General features: G+C 24.2%; 1 protein-coding gene across 4 annotated transcripts in view; it reads left to right on the forward strand.

The window, feature by feature from the left end:
* The window catches only part of LOC127288202 (fasciclin-1), a 176409-nt gene that overhangs the window by 112911 nt on the left and 39889 nt on the right, over window positions 1–23609 (forward strand). For all 4 annotated transcript variants that reach the window (XM_051315509.1, XM_051315513.1, XM_051315511.1 and 1 more), the window contains 5 exons: window positions 2506–2702; window positions 12762–12895; window positions 14376–14472; window positions 17922–18099; window positions 19524–19684. In XM_051315509.1, coding sequence (XP_051171466.1) covers window positions 2506–2702; window positions 12762–12895; window positions 14376–14472; window positions 17922–18099; window positions 19524–19684 — 767 coding nt within the window. The remainder of the gene's footprint in view (window positions 1–2505; window positions 2703–12761; window positions 12896–14375; window positions 14473–17921; window positions 18100–19523; window positions 19685–23609) is intronic.

A 23609-nucleotide genomic window follows, 5' to 3' on the forward strand; every position in this document is an offset into this window, starting at 1 on the left:
TTTTGTTAAATATAAAATAATTTACTGTAGAAAATATTAAATTTTTGTAATTTTTTAAAAAATTTTGTTATTTAAACGAACTATGAATTTTCTATATTCAAATAGGAAAATCTAATTTTGTTTGATTTGATCAGTTGAAATGTGTCTAAATTATCTAAATAAAACTTAGATATTTGAATTCAAACAGTGAGGGATGATAAAATGGAACTATATATATATAAACGCTCATTCTACGCAAACGTTCTCATTTTGCGGTTGGCAGTTTGAAGCATTCACATTTATGCCCAGAGGGCTATGAATGCGAATCGATTGAAAGCTTAATCATTCACTCTCCGGAAAGAAGTAGTAGAAAAGAGGTGATGTAGGGAGGAGAAAAAATAAGGAAACGGCAGCGACAAGGGAACTGTACGGTAAAAAAAGAAAAAAAAGAGAGAAATGAAGAAGGGAACGAGTCCGATATTATACGCATCCCTCAGTACATTCAATTTTTCTTCCAATCCTCGTTTCCTTTTTAAATTGATTTTTGCATATTTTATATAACTTTGTCAAACAAAAATTTCCTCCTCTCTAATATCATAATAAGTATATAAATACTTTTGTTATAATTCTTTATTTATGTAAAACTGTCACTATAAACATAACCTAAATTTTTTTTTTTATTTATATTAAATTTCGTTTAAATTTTTATACTCGGGCGCACAAAACAAAAGTTTTTGTATATAACTGAAATTTATCCGTGAAAATTAGAGCATGCTTATCTCTTGTAGGGAAAAGTTTTGCCTCTCGCGTCCATCAAACAAAGTCATTTACATATGAATGTGCTAAAAGTTCGGACATTTCATTTTAAAAGAGATAAGCCTACACTTTATATATATACACGATATATATGTGTGTGGTGAAGAAAGATTCACCTAAGAATTCAAGATAAAACTCCTGTGTGTATTTATAGAAAAGAAATCCCATCTTGCTAAAAGCAATCCCTTCCGCTTATGTATATATATATATATCCGTTTTTTCGCGAGTACTTTTCGGGTTCAAAGATGAATATCGTCAAAAAGGTGAAATACAAAAAAAAAATCGAATTGATATAAACATGAAAAAAAATAGGAAAATTTTCCATTTCATCTCTTCTTTTATAGAAAATATCTTGGAAAGTAAATATGTGACCTAGCAGACAAATTATAGGTTATGTTTACGATAATTTTACTTAAGAATTCCTTTTTATTTTTGTAAAATAAAAACAGTTGTTATTCAATATTTTCAAATTTTCACTTTTGTAATAATCGTGTAATAACGTGTTATTACTGTACTGTAATACTAATAATAATCTTGTCTCTTGTATTACGTGTTATTACTGTAGTGTAATACTAACAGTGGCGTAACTACGAATTTTCGGCCCCTTCGTATAAATAGCGCCGCATAAATACTTGTTAATTATATTTAGTATTTATATTTATTATAATATATTTATTTCATTCAAATCTGTATTTAAAAAATTTTTTATTTACTACATTGCTTAGGACCTTTTTGCTCCATGGGGTCTCGAGGGGGTGTAGTTACGACGGTTACGTCACTGTGTAATACACTAATGATATAATCTGTAATATCTTTGTAAATAGTAATATTTTGTAATAAGTATAATAATAGTGTAATAACACCAATAATACTTGGTAATAAGTGTAATATTAATGTAATACGGTGAAGTGTACTCTTTTTTTTAAAACCAGTGATTTCCCCCTCGATGTTTATTTTTTTACTTAAAAATTCGAAAACATAACCTATAATTTACACCTCTCTTTCTTCAGAGCGCGTCAATAAAAATTTTTGCGTATTGATTTTAATAATTAAATCAACATCTCTGGAATAAATTAATGAGTTATTTTTCATCGAGAATTTTCTTAAAAGTGTTAAAAGTTACACTTGACTTGCGAGTTATAAGGAGTAACGTATAAAAAAAAAAAAAAGAAAAAAGTCTTTTATAGGCTAAAAAGTCGAGCCGGACGACTGCAGTTTACGAGACGAGAGATCCAATGCTCTCGGAGTGGGTAATGAGCACCATTGTGTGACTTTTCCTCTATGAAGCAGTGAAACCTTCCAGATCCGTTTCAGGATGCAGAATGGCAGTAGGTTCGCGGGAAAACCCCGGGGATTACTGCGACATTCTAGCGAGTAACGAGATAATAAAGCGAGGAGTTCTGTAGCTTTTGCGGAAAAGTTTCGCTCAAGTTTTTCCCCTCCCCCTCTATTTTTTTTAATCTTTTTTCTATATATATATATATATTTCTTTTGTTGTCTGCTTTATTCTCATCTTCTTTTTCCTGCTGTTGCATCTTTCGACAATATGAAATCTTCAGATCGTTTTGAAACTATAAAATCTACTTAGATTTAGAGGATTATTTCTTCTCTGTTGCTTCCTCAAAATATGAGTTATAATAAAAAATATACTGATTTTTTTTTCTTCTAGTTGAGACTTTTTTTTTATAAAAATTTCTCTTTTTGTTACAGCTTCCTCGGCTTACAAAATAAATCAATTGGAACATGGAAATTCGATAAATTCAGAATTTGACGGCAATCCACCTCTATGGGTGACAAGAAGACAACATGGTAAACATGATGAAGTCTATATTAATAATGCGAAAATTCTCACGGATCAAAGTAACATTGAATTATGGATTAAAGTTGGCTCCGACACTAAAAAACAGGTACGTTTCTATAATTATATTTTCTTAATAAAAAAAAATCGTTTTTTTGTTTTTTAGGAAAAGAAAAATTTAACAATTATTTTCTTTTAAATTAAATAGTAGTTTTTTATTTATTTATTGTTTATTTTTTTTTAATTTTATATATTATACTTTTGTGAAACGAATGTCACCTTATTCACACGCGTTGAAGGTAGGCTTGCGGCAAGCCTCTAACGAGCTTTTAATGAGCTTTACAAGCTCACCATGCCCACAAGACCATTAGAGTAATGGATATCGGCAACATCCGTGATGTCAAATAGAAAAGATGAGGTAAAGTTCCTTGTCAAATGTTATTCAATTAATGAGACAGTTTTTTTTAATTGATAAATACCCCTTTTATAACATATTTGACAGCTCTTTCTTTTTGCTATTTAATTGCGTATAAAAAATAATTCACAAAAACAAAAAAAAACAAAATGGTTTTTGGTGTAATTTCTTGTAGCTTTTGGTACACAAAAAAAATTTAATTTCATTCAAATAATCGGTTACTTAACTATTAGCAAATAAATATTTAGTTGGACCAAATAATTTTTATTTGAATTAAATAAACTGTATTTAATCCAAAAATTTCTGTATTTGAACCAACAATTTATGTCTTTGAAACAAATAGCATTTAATTGGCTCAATAATTATTTGATACAGATAAAATATTTATTTTATAATAGTCAATTATTTGATATAAATAAATTTTTTTCAATGTACTTTCGTAGTTTTTGCCATTTACATTTTTTGTAAGCAAGATCCAAAAACTACAGAAATTTCACCCACAATCTTTTTTTCAAATATATTTTGTGTGGATTCATTTCTTGAAATACAAAAAATCTTTCTTTTTTCTTTTTATTAAATTATCGAGTCACATGAATAATGTCTAAAATTAATTTACATATTAGAATTTTTATTTGATAGAATTTTCTTTTAGTCGAATTTTTATTTATTTGAATTGTTTTTTAACAGAATTTCCATTAAACCGATTTTACTACTTGATCGTTTTTTTATTTCTTAGAATTTCTATTTCTTTGAATTATAATTTAATTGAATAGCCATTTAAATTAATTTTTATTCAACAGAATTTTCTGTTGAAAAAAAATCTGAAAATTTATTTAACATAATTTCTATTTGATCAAATTTTCTTTTGACCGAAATTTCATTTCTTCGAATTATTATTTAACACAAACATTTCGGCGTGAATTTAAAAATTAAATCAAAATATTTTTGAATAATTTCTGATTGATTAATTTTAAAATTCTTGCATAAAACTTTCTGACCTAAAGTTAATTCGAACAAAAGAAAGTTCTGTAAAATAAAAAATTCGATAAAATAGAAATTATGTTAAATGCATTTTCGATTAAGTATAAATTTTTTTTCTGGCATTATTTAATATCAAAAATTATTACACGGAGAGAAATCTGCTGCGATTTGCGCATGAGCAAGTCCATAGGAATATAGCATGGACACTTCCAAGCAAAAACTATAAGATTCCATCTGAATATCAGGTGAGACTCATACAATAATACCTCGCTCACTTAGGATTTTTGCTTGAAAGCGTCTGTTACTATATTCCTAAGGACATGCGTAAATCGCACCAGATTTCTCTCTGTGTATATAATATTAAAATTAAAAAAAAATTATTTTTATTTATTTTATTATTTGCAAAAATTAAAATTTTTTTTAAATCCGTACTATTAATTGTTCAATATCATTAAAAAAGCATAAAAAAAATTTTTCGATGAAAAATAATCAAAATTGTGAAAGAAGTTCAATTTTTAATGAATCACCAGTAAAATTAAAAATAATCAAAATTTACCTTTTCTAGGGATAAACAATTTTTTTTTGATATTTTTTCAGAACCTGTAATTACATTTCACTGTGAAAAATAAAAAAAAAGTAGATTTTTAATTTTATAAATTTGTTTTATTTTTCAAAAATAAAAAATAAATCGACAATGAGAAATTAAAGAAATTGTAATAGAAATTCAAATTTTTAATTTTCCAGAATTTTCAGTTTTATTTAAAAAAATATTAACAAATTAATTGTTTCTTTAATTTTTCATATTATACATATATCATAATTTTAAGTACTCAATATTGTTAGAAAAAAAATTGACAGCTCAAAACAATATTATAATTTCGATTGATTGAAATTATACTGGTCCTTTCCCTTAGATGAAAATTAGAACAAATAAAAATTCTACCAAAAGAAAATTCGAATAAATAAAAATTCTGTGAAGTGAATTTATATATATATATATATATGAAAATTTTGCAATATAGAAAATTGGTTTAATGGAAATTTTATCAAAAAATAATTCGAACAAATATAAATTCTGCTAAAAAAAAATTCTATCCACTGAAATTCTGTCAAATAAAAATTCTAACAAATTATAATTTTAGACATTATTCATCTATCTCAAAATTTATTTTGCGAAAAAATAGCTTTTGACGTGAATCGAAATTTATTTATTTATTTATTTATTTACGAGACTTCAAAATTAAATTATTTCATTAAAGAAATGAAAATTACTTTTAATATTTTGTAAAAAAATTTATTATACGTAATAATAATAATAATATAGTAAATGTTGATTCCTATCGTAAAGTTGTAATATTATTTTTGAAAGAGAGTTAACGAGAGAATGAGAGTTTTTTTTTTCTTTTTGTAAATCTAAGAACTATCTTCTCGCAAGCCTGAAGCGTCTCTAGAAAAGCTGCGCGATGTTATTGTATCCGGAGGGATACTTTTTTGAAAAGGGGAAGTCCGTGCTTTTGCCACGAGTAGAGTAGGTCGTCATCATGAAGATGGAAGGTAAAATGGAAGGTGCAAAGAAGAGCTAGCGAAGAAGAAAAGGTAAAAGTTCAAAGTTCGAGGTGGAGATTTCTCCATCTGCGCGCGGGGGTTACAGCTTCTTTTCTCATAAGGTCGTTTTCTAGAGCGGAAAAGAATTTATTTCTTAGTATACACACATATATACGACAACTTCCACTCAAAAAATTTTATTCTCCTCAAAAACATTTAAAATTTATATTTTTTCCTTTAGCGTTCTTTAAAAGTAGCAAAAACGTTCACTGAAAATTATTATTATTATTATTAAATATATACTTTTATTAATTAATTATTATTCATTGAGTAATGGAATCAAATTTTTGTATAAAGAAGTGATTTCGTTTAAAAACTACATTTCTATATAAAAGTAAAACATTTTTAGACAGATATAACTGTAACTGCAACGTAAATTTTTTTTTTGCCTTCTGAATATACTGAATTTTTCAATAGGTAAAAGGTGTATTTATTTCAAAAGTCGGAGAGACGTCCTCTTACGTACCGTGCTTAAAATTTAATGCTAGTTCATTTCTCCATTAAATTTTTTTTTCTGTATTTTTTTTTTTTTTTTTTTTTTTTTGCACATCAAGAGTTTCTCGACTGTGTAACAGCGTTGTCGAGGTGTTGAAAGCGTTTGCACGGTCGAATCTTCGGTACCACGATGAAAAGTTTAAATTGTTTGATAAGAAAAGGTTATCCCACGTGACGAAGTTTCCCCCTATCGTCAGCAGAAAGTTTTCGATAAGAGAAGGAATTCTTACATCTAGGAGAATTCGTTTCTACCAGCCCAAGCAGTGAGAAGCTTAAATTTGCTGTCGCACAAATATAAAGCAAACACCTTAAAGTTTTCGTTAGACGCTCATACTTTGAGTTGAAATTATCCTAGGGAAATTTTTTTTTTGGATAGCTTACAGAACTTTTGAATATATAATTTTTTCATACTTTGTAAATTTAGTATATTTAAATTTTGCAATTTGTTGCAATGTTTATATATTTGTAAAATAAACATTTATTGAGATGCAAACTTGATTGTGGCAAATCTTAGAGATATTAAACCTTGTGCCAATAGTTTTGATACATCCGGTGTTTATAGAGCCTTCAGGAATCGGTCGGCTTCTAGTATTTACAGAACAAATAATTCAGTGAAATTAATATTATAGTTTCGACAATCTATTATAGATATTGAACTGAAAGCAGTCAGAAATTGAAAAAAAAAATTCAACAGACTAAATTTGCTGAAAATTTATTTCAAATTTAAAATCTTTGCAATTATTAAAAAAAAAAATTTACTTAAAAAAAATCTGTAAAATTTAATTACTATCCAAAATTGTTTTGACCATTAAAACTAAATATTGTGCTAAAATTTTTAATTTCGAATAAATTTTAAATCAGACTTCAAAGAATTGAAAAATGAAACTTTCAGAATTTTTTTTTTTTTGAAATTTGTCTTAGTTAATTGAAATTTTGAATATTTGTCTTAGTTGGATTCTGAAATATTCGAAATTAAATTTTCTAAATACGTACTTATTTAGATATTCATCTAGATTTATTATTTATTATAAAAATATTTTTCAATTGAATGAGAATTCTGTTTGGAAATGTAAAATCTTCTATATATACAAGGAAAGAATATTTTTTCTTTTATAACTATATGTTGTGACTATTGGCTTGACACAAAAAACAAAAAAAAAGCCCAGGAGCAACTCGCTTTGTTAGTTCTCTCTTTTGTGACAGTACCCAGAACATGAAAAAGTTGTTTAATTTAGTTTTCACCAGTTACAATTTTTTTTTTTTTTTTTGTGTAAATTTCAAAATTAATTGAGAAGTGAAGAGGTTAATGCAAAGAGAAAACTAAAATATCATAAAGTGAAATAAATAAAAAATTGTCTTATTTTAATTCAGGTAGCCTTATTTACAGTTAAAAATTAGTAATAATTCTGTTGAATGAGAATTTTTCTAAATTAATATTCGGTTAAAATAGAATTTTTGAAATAAAAAGTTTTGGATGAGAAGAAATTCTGTAATTTGAAAAATAATAATTTGTTTAAAAAATAATTATATCTGATAAAATAATAATAATAATAATAAATTTTAAATTATATTTTTTTTCAATGATAATTTATTTTATTATATAATTTTTATTATTGATTTATTATATAATTAAATGGGAAAAAATTGATTTTTTTTTTCACCGCGAAAATTAAAGCAAAGATTTTTCAGTGACTATAGAGAGACATGTCTGGTTGGTTAGAGACGATGAGGGAATACGGGGGGAGGGAGGGGGAGTGAAAGTCAACTGAATGGCGCCGTCGCGTCGCATCGCGACGCCACACCCCACCAGACCTAAAGCTGCTTACGAGCTAACACTAAGGGTAAACCACCCTTTAAAGCGATCGCGCAAAATTAAACCCGCTATTTTTTCTCCCTTCAGAACGCCTATCAGTAAATAGCGATTCTCCGGATAGTGAACCACCCCTCTCACTCACTCATTTTTTTTCAGTGTTTCTCAACTTTAATTTTTTTTCATTATGTTAATTTTTACCCTCAATTATTGTATTTTATTATTTATTTAAAAATTTTAATTATTCATATTTTTACATATTTAATAATAGGTATATATACAAAATAGGAAATACTTTTTACAGGATTGCCACGGGTCAGGAAAAAGTCAGAGAATTTTATGAAAAGTACTGGAAAAATATCAAATTTCTAAAAATGCTGCTAAAATTATAATTTTTGAAATTTTCAATTCAAACTTTTGCTGCTAAAAATGATTTTTTTACATTTTTATAATTGTAGGCCTTGGATCGACTTTTGAAAGAAAAAAAAGTCATTTTAGTCGATTTACATTACAAAAGAAAAATTTAAAAAGTCGTTTTTTTTTATTTTGAATAAATTTAATTAGTTGATAAATATTTTATTATTATTATTAACAATTTGTTATTAGAAATTAAATAAAATTTATTCTTTGTAAAAGTACACAATGGAGAAAGTACACTAATTAAACTTTGAAGAATTTTGAATTCGAAAAAAAAAAATTTCTTAATTTGACAGAAATATTTTCAAGAATTTTTCTTTTCAAACCACCAAATTAAACTGAGTCAAATTTTCAAGATTTTAATTCAGTTTCAGAACAAATTTTCAAAAATAATTTAAAGGTACATTAAAAAAAATAAAATTTATCAAAAGTCTCATTTATGCACATTATTCGAATTCAAAATTTCAAAAAATGTATTAAATAATTAAATTTTTAAAGAATTTGATTAAATTATTATTGAAAAAAAAATTAATTTTAAATGAAAATTTGTGAAAATAATTAAATTTCAGAAGATTTTTAATTAAAAATTTTAAAATAATTGAATTTGGAAGAGTTTGATAAAAAAAATTTTTAGAAATAATTAAATTTTAGGAGATTTTCAATTGAAACTTTTATAAATTTGAATTAACGAAATTTTTTTTTACAAATTTCAGACAATAATATTGAATTTTAGAGAATTTTCAACTGAAATATGTTCTAAATAATTAAATTTTGATGGAGTTACAATTAAGATTTTTAGAAATAATTGAACTTTTTGAGATTTCAAAAATTATAATTTTGTTGTAAATATAAACATTAATTAAAAAACGATTTAAATAATTGAATTTTTGAAAAATTGTATTAAAACTGTTGAAATAATTAATTGAATAAAAAATTATATTGAGAAAAATTTGAGAAAAACATTTTCAATTGAATTGACATTCAATTAATTATTCAATTACTAATTGAATTTGGAAGACTTCGATTTCAAATTTTTTTGAAAATAATTAAGTTTCAAAAGATTTTTAATTAAAATTTTAAAAATAATTGAATTTGGAAAAGTTCGATTTAACATTTTTAGAAATAATTGAATTTTAGGATATTTTCAATTAAAACTTTTATAAATTTGAATTAACGAAATTTTTTTTACAAATTTCAGACAATAATTGAATTTTAGTGAATTTTCCACTGAAATATGTTCTAAATAATAAATAAATAAATACTAAATTAAATAATTACTAATTGAATTTGGAAGAGTACGAGTTAAAATTTTCTTGGAAATAATTAAATTTCAGAAGATTTAAAATTTTAACTTTCATAAATTATAATTGATAAATTTTTTTTTACAAACTTTAAAGAATAATAGAATTTAGAGTATTTTTAATTAAAAAACTTTTTATTTCCCTGTAGTAATTAAAAAAATTAACTTAACGAAGAATTATAAATACAATTTTTAGAAATAATTGAATTTTTGAGAATATTAGAGAATTTTCAATTGAAAAATGTTTCAAAAAATTGAATGTTCAATTTTTGAAATTTTCATTTAAAATTTTAATAACCTGGAATTAGTGAAATTTTTTAAAGAATTTATAATTAAAAAACGTTTTATATAATTGAATTTTTGAAAAACTTGATTAAAGTTAATATAATATTAAAGTTATAAATATTTTCATTAGGGTAAGGGAAAAAATTTTAATTTTAACTGGAAATCAGGGAAAAACAAAATTATATTTTTGTATCGATTCTGTTGAAATAAAATAAATAAAAATTTTTTTAAATAAAATTCCAATTGTCAATATATATATATATATTTAAAAAAAAAAAAAAAAAACATCAAAAAGTAATCAAATTACTGGTCTGTTATGAAATTGTACCTATTCAATCATGCATGTATATATTTGTTTCAATTAGTTTTATTTGACGAAACAAATAAAAAAGGGTTGGGAAAAAGAAATATAAAGTGAAACGCACAAGGGTAATTTAATTTTGAAAAAAAAACAATTATTTATTTTTTATTTGAAACCTTTGTAATTTTAACGCGTGAAGAATAAAAATAAAAGTAATTGATTTTTTTTTCGCGTAATATATAAATAGTTAATTAAAAATAAATTTTCAAATAATAATAATAAAATAAATGTCAATTTATAGTAAAAATAGTAATAATAAAAATTAGAACATAAATGGAAATTAATAGTAAAATAAATAATAAATAATAAAAATAAGAAAATAAATGAGAATTTATAGTAGAAAAAATAATAATAAGAAAATAAATAGGAATTTATCGTGAAAAAAATTTTTTTTGCCAGCATTTAAATTTTGCAGCACACGTCTCCATTTATGAAAATAAATGGAAATGTACATAGAATTTTACCTTTTTGCCCTCACCTTACAGAGATTTCTGCTCGTTCAGCGCAATCCTAGAAAATGGAATAAGTTTTCTTCTCAGCAAGGAAGCACGAGAGTGCAACAACCATCTAGCTCCCAACTCAGATGGTTATGCTCCAATTAAAGTTAATCGTGGCCTTTTTCGTATAAGGGACGATTAAGTATAAAAGCTCAGTGAGGTAATCGCCTATCATCTCGTGTGAGAAAACAGAGAGCTAATCATATTAAGACTAACAATAAAGATATGCAGTTACACAAGTAAATTTTTATTTAACTATTTAATTAATTATAATTTTTAGATAACTCAAATCATCATTCATCTCGAGATCTATATCAACAATTTTAGTTCTCACGTGAAATAGGATTTCTCAAAAAGAAAAATTAAGAACATGTTGTTCTTAAAAGAGACAAAATTCATTTCATTTCTCTCTCTCTCTCTCTCTACTCTTTTACTTTCTTTGACTAAGATAAATGAAGCACAATCCTATGTCTTATCTTGCAGCAAAATTACTGACCTTATTTATATTCCCCTTTTCTTTCTTTTTTTTTGTAAGAAAAAATTATAATAATACGTTTTTTTTTTATAAAAATAAGCTTTTATTTTATCATGACAAAATTTATTTTTATTCTCGAAAATTGTATGTTATATTTTAAATAGGTTACAATCTAAAAAAGTAGTTTCATGTTCTTTAATAAAATTAGAAAAAAAGACTCTAAAAGATATGTCTCTCATGTAATAAGTTTTTAACAAGTATTATTTTTGACGTCTATACATAAGAGTGTTGGTTTGAGTAAATGGAGTAAAAAAAACATCCTTATACTATTTTTGCCTTTTTCTTTGTTCAAGAAATAGCTAGGTAGAAAAGAGTTCATATTTCTGGAAAAAGAAGATAAAATAATTACGTTAGTGGAAGTGATGAGGCAATGAGAAAAGCGGTGTATGTCAAAGAAATAATTCAAAACTTTTTTATATATACAAGACGAAGGAAATGATACTAAATATTTTTATTAAAGTTAATTTTAATTTTAATCTATTTTATTTAAATTAATTATAACACACTGAAAAAAATTATTTTATTCAAATAATGGATTACTTGACTATTATCAAATAAATATATTTACTTGAATTAAATAATTTTTATTTGAATTAAATAAACACTATTTGGAGCAATAATTTCTGTATTTGAAACAAATAAAATTTAATTTAGTTAAAAATTATTTGGTTCAAGAAAATATTTATTTGATAATAATATTCAAATAATCGATTATTAAAATCAAATAAATTTTTTTAATTATAGATATATAATCAAATATTTGAAAGAAACTGACTCTTTTTTGAAATAAATACCACAAATTTCAATTCAAAATCACATGAAATTCAATTATTTTCAAAAATTTAAACTTAATAATTGAATACTTGATAATAATTTCCATCAAGTTCTTCAAAGAAGCAATTATTAAAAACATTTTTTGATTAAAAATTATGTAAAATTTAATTATTCACAGAATGTAAAAAAAATATTCTGCAATTACAATTTTTAAAAATTTCAATTTGAAATTTTTAGAAATTCAATTACATACTTTTAAAAATTTTCAATTTAAAATCACATGGAATTTAATTATTTCTAAAATTTTAATTATCTTCCATAATTTAATTATTTAAAAAAGGTTATCTTACATTAATTGCTAAATTATTCTCAACCAATAATTTTCATCAAATTTTTCAAAAACTAAATTATTTAAATAATTTTTAATTAAATATTCTGTTAAATATTGAATTATTTAAAATACTTAAAAATTCTGTAAAATTTAATTTTTTTCTAAAATTTTTAAAAATCTTGAAAAATTAAAACGACTTTTTCGCCTTAAAGTCAATCTGAAGCCTGTAAAATTTATAATAATATAATATATATAATAATATACTATGTAAAATAAAAAATTTATAATATATATATGGAATATAAATTTCTTACTAACAAAAGTATTTTTAATAATTCGTGTAATTTTTCTTCTGATTTCAGATTTTGCATAAAATATCTGAAGTTTTGGAACCTGTAGTTTCAATCAAGTCAGCAGATCCTCCAATAGTAAATCCCGATGCTTTGCAATTCTTAAATAACACTGCTCAGCTGAACTTAGGATCACGGCGAACTAGGTAAGCTTTATTCTGATCAATTAACCTAATTTCTTTTTTTTCTTTACATTAAAAAACCTTTTTAAATTTTTTATTATTTCAAGACTTGATATTAAAACACTTAAAATTATAAATCCTATTTTTCTAATTGAAATCAATTATTATATAAATTTAATTACTTCTCGCAATTTTTTTTTCCCATTATTTCATTAGTAAAAATTCGTAAATTGAAAATGATCAACTGGTTCAAAAAAAAAAAAAAAAAAAGATCCACAGCTTTATATGGCAAAAATCGCACAAAGCTAACGCTAACTTCATTACGTGAGATACGAACTCGAAAATTAACTCAGCAACAGTAGAGAGCAGTGAGAGCAGTATAACTGAGTAATAAAACTTTCTTTATTATTTTAGAGGAAAAAAAAAAACTTTTTAAATATGTACAGAAAAGCTGGGTTATACAGAATAATCAATTGAATGGGTTACAGCTCTCTTTAAAAACTATAAAATATTTGCTTTTTATAAATATTATAAAAATATAGAAAAAAAATGTTTAATATTGAAAATAATTTTTTTAAAAAAACTATCTTTTTCCTATAAAATACTGAAATTTTGTCGAGTTGACAAATGCGTTTAAATTGAGAGAGGAAAAAGAATAACATAAGTGGATATATGATCCTGAAAGTCGCGTACTTTCTCCTATACTTGTATTCAGTGAAAAAGGTTGGTAATGGACAGACAGATGTATTATATTACGCCAAGTATACGCTTTCAGAAAATACTTATGTATTTTAATTCAACATTTTTTATTATATTCACAATGAATAATATATAAACTTTCAATCGAATATTATTTCTTATTTTATTTCTAAAGAATTATAAATTTATAATTTTTCTTAAAATTTAAAATAAAATAAAATCACAAAAAAGAAAAAGTATATTTTTTTTACTTTTATAAAATTTATAATTTTTTTGCTTTACAAAAAATCATTTTCTAAATTATATGTAAATTCACAAAAAAAAATTTATCCATGTGGAAAAATTTCGCCTGAAAACTGAATAGAATGTGAAAATCGAAAAAAAATAAAAGCTTATAGGATTCTTGAGCAATAAATAAGGTGCACGTGCCAAGTTCCAAGATTTTCAGCTTTAAAGAAAATTATATTGAACTCGGCCGCTTTATGTGTCTTTGTTCTGCAAAATGTAAATTCTTCACTTTTGTACCAATTTTTCACTTGACGATAAGTTTTAACAAAATACGCTACTGACAATTTACTATATATATATATAGATAGAAAAATACTTTGATTAGAGAATTTATTGATCTTTCCAAATATATATTATAAGCAAACATTTGTATATTTGAAATTTTTCTTTTTAACATTTTTCACTGCTTGTTTAAAAATTTTTTTTATCTCTTGTGAGAAATTAAATAATTATACCAAATATTTTTAAAAAAATATATATGGAAAAATATATTATTTAAAAAATTCTTTTTTTTCAGAACGTTTCGACAACAAGTAACTAATACAGGAAAAGAGGATATATTCAAAGCCGACGGAAAATTTACATTTTTCATTCCTGAGGATGATGGTTTTAAGGTGAATATTTTATTCTTTTGAAGCAAGAAATTTTTTTTTTATTTTTATTAATTCTGGAATAATTTTTCCTTCATCAGATTTTTTATGCATGCCACTCTATCTTTTTGACATATAAATATAGTTAATAAATTTTTATATTAACAAAAAATATTTAATTTTTACAAAAAATTAATAATAATAATTAATTATTTAATCAATTTTTTTAATCATACTGAAAATGATAATAAAAATGAAACCTCATTACATAATTGATCAAGAAGAATATAGAAGCTTTTTATTTATAAACATAAAATTGTTGCAACAAAAAGTGTACACAGCATATCATAACCAACATCAATATGTTTATTGTACTATTTGTTTTCTCTGGAGACCAAATGAAATGAAATTATAGTGAATTGAAGTGTGTCAGAATCATTGCTATAAGGTTTCTCAATTGGTTATACTGTGTACGAAATTGAATTCAGTTTTTACTCTTGGGAAAATACAATCTAGAATATTTTTCCACGCACTGTACTTTGTGAACCAAAAAGAAACCCAGAAAAATATCAGAAAAAGAAAGAAACAGAGAGAGAGAGAGAGAGAGAGAGAGAGAGAGAGGGGGGGCCTGCCTGCTTTAAAAATCAAAATGCTTTATGAATAATTCTCAGCTCATAAATTCCAATATATATATTTTTCGATATATTTAGAATTTTAAATGAATCTTTAAAACGACTACATTTCAACAACAAACAATCAAAAATTTAAAGAGATGACAATTTTACTTTATATAAGTTTTATATTCTCAAAGTAAATATTTGAATATAGAGATATGGATCAATAGGAGACTAAAAAAAAATTGCAAAGTAAAAGAATTTTTTTTAATATAAGGCAGAATTCTAATTTATTATTGCAAAAACAATCATGAACAAAATTTTGTATAAAAAAACAAAATTTTGGTTGAATTAACCAAATAAATATGTATAAAAAAATGTATTTCATTGAAATAATCGATTACTTGACTATTATTATGTCAAATCAATATTTACTTGAAGCAAATAATTTTTATTTGACTTAAATAAATTTGGACCAATAATTTCTTGATTTGAAACAAATACTATTTAATTGACACAAATAATAATTACAGGCCTTGAATTGTACGAATTATTCAAATTTTTATTAAATTCGACATTGTTTCGACTTATTTTAATAAATGGGGACTTTTTCAAATTATTTTACAAAATAAAATTAAAAACAAAATAATGATTTTTTTTAGTACAAACTGTTGCTCTTTCAAAATTCAATTATTTTGAAAATTTTAATCCAAAAAAGTGTTTGTGAAATTAATTATTTTCAATAATTTTAACCAAGTTCTTCTAAAATTCAATTATTTAAAATATTTTTTGATTATTTAATTAAATTTTTTTTAAATATTCAATTATTGTCTGTAATTAAAAAAAAAAAAATCTTCTGCAATTCAATTTTACAAAAATTTCAATTCAAAATCTCTTCAAATTCAATTATTTATATTTATAAAAATCTTTAAAATATAACTCTTCCAAAACGAATTAATATCTAATAACAATTTTTAATAGAAATAAAATATTTATTAAAAATAATAAATTTATGAAAATATAAAAAATCGACTTTTTAGACTTTTCTTCTAATTTAAATCGAGTAAAACGAATTTTTTGTCGATCCGAGGCCTCTGCAATTATTTAATACAAATAAATATTTATTTGCTAATAGTAAAATATTTTGTATTATTTTATTTATTTATTTTTTTTTTGCATTATAGTTTACATAATTTTTTTAAATACAAAGTGCTTCTGCACTAAATGGCATTTTTTCTTTTCTTACAAATTTGTATGCCCGTACATTCACTGCAAAAAAAATTTATTTGATTCAAATACTCGATTACTTGACTATTATCAAATAAATATTTACTTGAACCAAAATAATTTCTAATTAAATTAAATAAATTGTATTTGAACCAATAATTTCGGTATTTGAATCAAATACCATTTAATTGACTCAAATAATAATTATCTGATACAAATAAATAATTATTTGATACAAATAAATAATTATTTGATAATAGTCAAGCAATCGAGTATTTGAATTTCGAATCAAATAAATTTTTTTCAGTGTTGTAATTAAATAAATAAATAACCGACTATTTTATTCAAATGATGTTTTTCAGTGTAATTAATACAGTTTTGGTTGAATCAACAAAAAGTTTATTTGGTTCAATAAAATTCTTTCTTCGTTCGAAAAATTTATTAAAATAAAATAATAAATCAAACGTTTATTTATATTAAATAAATATTTATTTGAATCAAAACAAATTTTTGTTTGAAATAACCAAAAAACTGTATTGATACGAAAATTTGTATTGATACAAAAAAATTGTATTGATACAAAAAAAGTATATCTAGTTAAACAAAACTTTTCTCTGAGTGCAAGTTGAAAACAAGCTTTCTGTTAAGTCGAGTAGTGTATACAAATCATGCATATACAATTAGTCCTTATAAGTTAAGGCTTTCTTTTTTGTATGTATGTAAGAGAGAATAAGCTTTAGTTAAGTTTTGCTGGCAAGGATCCATTCTAAGGTGAAGTCAGTCCTGAAAAGCTCGTTTTCTCGACAGCGAACGATCGACGTATCGGAAAGCACTTCACTCCTCGTTTTAGCTTTCTCTCTGTAGAGCTGAGCTTTCACGTCACGTCCAACCACAAACTGGCTCCCTTTATATATCTTTTTTTTTTCCTCTGAATGTTACCTTTTCTCTCGATTGCTCTGACGTCTGGTTAACAATCAACTTTTGTTAGAAAACGTCTGGACACTTTTTCCTCTAATTTTCTCGTTTTTTTTTCTTCTTCTTCTTTTATTCTTTTCAGCAGTAGTACAAAATTTGACCTGTTGAAATTATTAAATAGCTTTGAAAAAAAAAAAAAAATAGAAATTTTTCTCTTGGAGAGTTGGAAATTTGTAAAAGAGAAAAATATACCTGTGTTTTTTCCGGCGTATTTAACTTTCGACGAAAGCGGAGGATGAAATATGTTCATCAATCAGGTAGTAGTGGCCACTGCAAGTTACATCATACGGCATAATCCTCCTCTTGTCTTTGACGGAGTATCTGCTTACCGTTATATATATACCCGTTACTGTTACATGTTACTCAAGCGAGGCTTTTGCAGCTATTTCATCCCCCGTCTGACAAAGGTACTAACATGGAACGAAAGGGCAAGGGTTGAAACGACGCGTAATTAATGTGAGTAACGCTATCTTGTCGGCGCGACGGGCTAATTAAATATTTGCTTTATACCCAGAGCCGAAACCACATTGACGTTTTCTTGAAAAAAAAGAACCCCAAGAGAAAATGTCAGAGACTTTTCCTTTATTTTATTTTAATAAGTACTTTCTCTCTCGTTGAAAGAATATTATTAAAGGTATCTTTTTTTCTTTTTTACAGCCATCACCGAGGCCGGAAAAAATCGATGGCAGAGTGATTGATGGACACGTGATACCAGGTCATGTCCTTTTCACAGGACCTACACCTAATGACAAACCCTATCAAACTCTTGCAAACGATGATAATCTCAAAGTCACTATAAGTTTTTACACTGAACAAGATGGGAAAAGTAAAAGAGGTTTGATATTTTTTTTTTTTATATCACTGAAAGAAATAATTTCATTGGAAATTCGATTTTTCTAATTTCATTTTCCTAATTTTAGAATTTTCTAATTAAATATTTTCGGAAATATACATTTCTAATTTAATTTTCCTGAAAGTAAATTTTTAAATCTATTAATTTTTACTAAATTTTCAAATGATTTTTTTTATTTAGAAAAATTTCTTGTAATTCAAAGCATAAATGATTTTTTATTTTCTATATGGATAGAAATTTTTTGAAATTAAAAGTTCAAAATTCTATAGGTAATAAATGAAACCATCCGGAGCAATTGTCGCAAATTTTTCGGAACAGAATCCATGTTTAATTTATAATTTTTTACTCTTATTTGGTATATTTAAAATTTTGAATATAATACAATGACAAAAATAAATATTTTACAAATTTTGTTGAATGAAAAAGTTATAAACTAAATGTCGTAATAGAAGAAATTCACTGCATTCGGTAAAATTATATTCGAGAAAATAGATTTTAGGAAAAAAAATAATTAGAAGAATTGAATTAGGAAACAGTAAATATTGGAAAAAAAAGGTTTATTACATTTTTATCTTAACAGTGTCGTAACTTCCGTAGTTTTCAACCTTTTTTGTTGCCCTTGGGCTTTTTTTTCATTTTTTTATACTCTTTTAAAAAAATTTACACCGAATGAAAAATATTGATAAAACAAGGATAAAATTTCAATTTTTCAACAAAACAACAATAGAATTTGTTTTCTTAAAAAGGACTCACTTTTTTTTTGCTCCAAATTTACAGGATTTACTTTATAAAAACTTCATTTGGTATTTCTTTGTTTCTTAGGAGAAAAAATATATTTTCAATAATAACTATTAAATTCAAAAAGTTTAAAAGGTTTCTAATTATTCCTTGACATATTTTTCACTTTTCAACATTATATTAAGAAACGTCGTCAAAAGTAAAGAATGTTAATAATTTGCAATAATATCTAATTTTTTTGAGAAAAAAAAATTGATTTCGAAAAGATTTTTTTTTTCAAAAATTTTTTATGTTTTGATAAATTTGAAAATTATTTACATTTTTCACTTTTGATGACTTTTTTCAAAATAATGTTGAAAAGTGAAATCGGTGTAAATTTTTTTAAAAGAGTATAAAAAAAAGAAAAAAATAAGCCAAGGGTAACAAAAAAGGTTGAAAATTACGGAAGTTATGTCATTTTTAAGAAAAAATGAAAAAAAAGACTATTTTTTGTCAAAAACTTGCGAAGAATACTTACATATGAAATTACAACAATCATATGACCTTAATAAAATATGATTGAATTAGTCAGAAATACCGATTAGAGATTATTCAAATAAAATTTTCTTTTATCGTAATTGGAAGAAAAAAAATGTTTCTTTTTGTAATTTTATTAAAAATAATTTCAGTTTATGTTAAGTCCAACACCTTGGTGGGCGATAAAGATCATCCGACTGGCGTTGTTCTGGCTGAGATCATAAAAGCAAACATTCCAGTTAAAAATGGAGTGGTACACCTCATTCAACGTCCACTCATTGTCGTTGATACAACAATCACGGAATTCCTAATGGTCAGTGTATACACATTTATATATATAAGCAGTGAGCGTAGTCGTTATATTCTTTAATCACTAAAGATAACGTTTTACCTCAATTCTTGCATCTTTTGTATAATAATATACACGTATGAAAGATGCAATGAGGGGCAAAGGATCTTGTGTGTCGTATCAAAGAATCCATTACAATTTTTTACCAAAAAAAAAAAAAAAAAATTACAACTGACGAAAGTCTAGATAATTTTTTTTCTTAAACAAAATCAGAATTTCTTAATGTATTTGAGGAAATTCACCTTTATAATAATAGTAATTCTCTTCAGTCTCTTGTGTCCTCTTTCACTAAACGACAACGAAACGATGTGTTCAGAGAAGCCGATTTAGACTCGTTTAATGGAGTGGTCGCTTGTGGTTTCTAGTGCAACTTCAATCTTTTCCCTTTCTTCAAATCACCCTCACATTCCAAAAATATATTTTTTTTTTTATTAGAGCGATTAAAAATTTAGAAATTCTTTGTAATAGGTATTTAAAGAAATACCCCAGAAAAATATTTTTGAAAAATCAAACAGAATTTAAAAAAAAACGTTTTTGATTCTCGAAAAAAAAACTCATGATTTTTTTTTAATCTCATTTGGGTATGTTCGAATTAAACGAATTTTTGAATAGAAAGAGATTTTAAATGACTGGACCACAAGCTGCATTTATAATTAGTGTTTATTTTTCGGCGTTCGTAATTATATTATAAAGCTCTAAGTGAAAGTCAACATAGAAAAGAAATGTAAATTTCATTTTACTGAAAAACTAAAATTTGACATTTTCTTGCCTCGGATTATATGACTTTTTCCGATTTTTTTTTCGAAAATACGATTTTCTTCGTCTAATTTTAATATTTATTTACCTATATGAATTTTTATTTTTTTTATTTTTAAAAAAATTTTAAACAAAATACGTCTTTTTTACTATACAATGCAAATTTTATTCAGAATTAATTACTTAAATCAGACTTCAAAAAATTGAAAAAAACGGAACTTTAATTTTTTTTTTTTTAGAAAATCCAACTTAATTAAAATTTTGAAAATTTGTCTTAGTTGGATTCTGAAATATTCGAAATAAATTTCTTTGATAATATTCTCATAGAATTATTTTTATTAAGGAATTAATAAAATGAATTTAATATCCAATAACATTAGTTATTTAAAGTAAAATATTTATTAAATAATTAATTTTCTTTTCTTTTCTGTGGACTCGTTTATTGAAAATAAATAAATTTAATTAAAATAAAAAAATCGACATTTTTGAATATAAATCGACTAAAACAACTTTTTTTTCGCCTTAATATCGATCCGAGGTCTGTTATTTTTATATATGGAAAGAAAGATAATTTAAAATTTTTCATGAATTACGCGGATACATTAAATATATAAAATATGATTTTTAAAAATGCTTTTCGATACTCGATACAACAAACAATGCCATATCAAACAATATATCTATCGTTCCCTTTCACATCGTGTTATGTGCATTCGGGTTTATTCTCTATGGCATGTGTCACGTCCACGTGATGAAGCTTGTAAACGAACGTTTCAAGCTCTCGAATACTAATGTCTTCACCTCATCCTCTTCTCTTCAACTTTTTATTTCTATTTTTGCATATATTATTATTATAAAAAAATAGAGAATTTATAAGTAATATATATCGATCAAAAAAAAATTACATTTTTTTTTTGTAATGAATCTCAAAAAATAGCAAAAAAAAAAAATTTCATACTCAATCCACGTTTCACCGCAATCGTGGAACTAATGGTCTCGCTTACGGAATTTAATGCAACAATGAAACTCAACCTCTCGCGGGAGCCGAGGGAAACATATATTATTTGTATGTGGGTAGTCTAGCGCGTAACTTTGTTGAGATTTCTCACTAAAAGTGGAATCTAATAGTTTATCCAATGTTCATGAAAGTATTAAAATTTTTATTTCTTTAAATTATTCAATAGCCTAATTCTTTTTTTCCATTAAATATCAAAAAAAGAATGTAATGCTTTCATAAAATAATACAATGAAAAAAATTTATTTGATTTCAATTAATATCGATTATACTTGACTATTATCAAAACAAAAATCGTAGATAATTTTTAATTTGTTGTTTAAAAGAAAACATTTTTTTAAATTCTAAAATAGAAAAAAAAAGTTGAGGTTTTTGTTTAGACGAATGTATTAGTAAAAATTTCACATCACTTTGAGCAAAGTATAATGTAATTACTGTAGCTGTCTAAATGCAGTAAAGACATCTGTAATAAAATTATACTCACTAAAGTTTCCAACAGTGACTAAATTACTCTTTAGCGACGACGTTCTAAAGTCTGTTCTTAATTATTTTAATGCACACGAGCTTTATTATATACATATATAAATTTTATTTAGCCATCTTAACAATAAAATGTCTCATCAAGCCTTATTTGCAACAGCCTAAAAACTCTTTTTCTTCATCTTTATACTCTTACTCTAAAATGAACAATTTTCTCTCTTTGTTGAAAATTATTCTAGAGAAGAAAAAAAAATTGTTTTTAAAATTCCATAATTTATTTTTTGATTAATTTAATTTTTGCACACTGAAAAAAAAATTTATTTGATTCAAATACTTGATTACTTGAATTTTATCAAATAAATATTTACTTGAACCAAATAATTTTTATTTGAATTAAATAAATTGTATTTGAATCAATAATTTCTGTATTTGAAACAATCACCATTTAATTGACTCAAATAATAATTATTTGATACAAATAAATGTTTATTTGATAATTATCAAGTAAGCGATTATTTGAATGAAATAAATTTTTTTTCAGTGTACATTTTTATAAATAGAACAAAACTCGTTATATGTTCTAAAGGTGTTAAATTTTTGGCATTTAGTTCAATTTTATTTATAAAAGTGATTGTAAAAAGCCATTGTGGCATAAAATCCATGTTGCAGTTTCCACTTTCCTTTTTTTTTTTTTTTTTTTTTTTTTACATCACCAATGATTTATTTTCCATCACTTTGATAGCCAATTCCTCTTTCAATTGACGCTTCGAGAGTATAACTCTCGTAAATCTTTCTAAACTGCAAATACTAACAATAAGCAAATTGAAGAGCAATCATTTTCTAATAGCAAAAAAAAAAATTATTTTTTTACTATAAACATGATTGTTTAATATTTTTTTTTGCAAGTCTTTTTATCTTATTAACAATAAATTTAATTCATGCGCTTATTAATGATGTCTATTATTTACATATCTTTAGAAGATGAAAAAATAAAAAATGTTTATTTTTTGAAAAAAAAAATTTACCACTCACTCCAAATATGGGAAAGAAACGAGGAGTCGATCTTTTTCCCGGAGAGAATGATAAATGATGCCTATAAAAATTTTCTACGCCAGCAGAATCATAATATTAAAAAGAAAAAAGAAAATTGAAGAGTGAGAGAGAGAGAGAGAGAGAGATGTTTTTCTAGTCATATGATTTGAAAGAGAATTTTTTTTTCATTATATATAAATTAAAAACAAATTTTTAAATGAAAAAACAAATCAATAAAAAATAGTTCTAGAAAAGATTAATAGAAAATAAAGTTTTACATCCATTTTCATCTTAAAATATTAAATTATTCAGTTTGTAAATCTTCAATTTCCCAAAACTTTATCTTAGATACTTTTGCTGATGAAAGGTGTGCTTTGAATAAGTCCAACTTTATATAAGAGAATAAATCTACTTATTATTATTCAACTCAGGCCTATATAGAGAAATATTATTCGGATTTTTGAAAAATTGGATATGGATTCTTTGATACTTGACTAAAAAAAGAAAAGAAAAAAAAAATTTGTGCGCAAGAAAAAGTTGAAAAATAATGTGGTAAAATGGGTAAAACATTATCAAAACAGTCACATAACACATTTGCGTTTGACA

The sequence above is a fragment of the Leptopilina boulardi genome, unplaced genomic scaffold (genome assembly GCF_019393585.1).
Source record: "Leptopilina boulardi isolate dan_hultmark-lab unplaced genomic scaffold, ZJU_Lbou_2.1 LbouV2_38, whole genome shotgun sequence".
NCBI lineage: Eukaryota > Metazoa > Arthropoda > Insecta > Hymenoptera > Figitidae > Leptopilina > Leptopilina boulardi.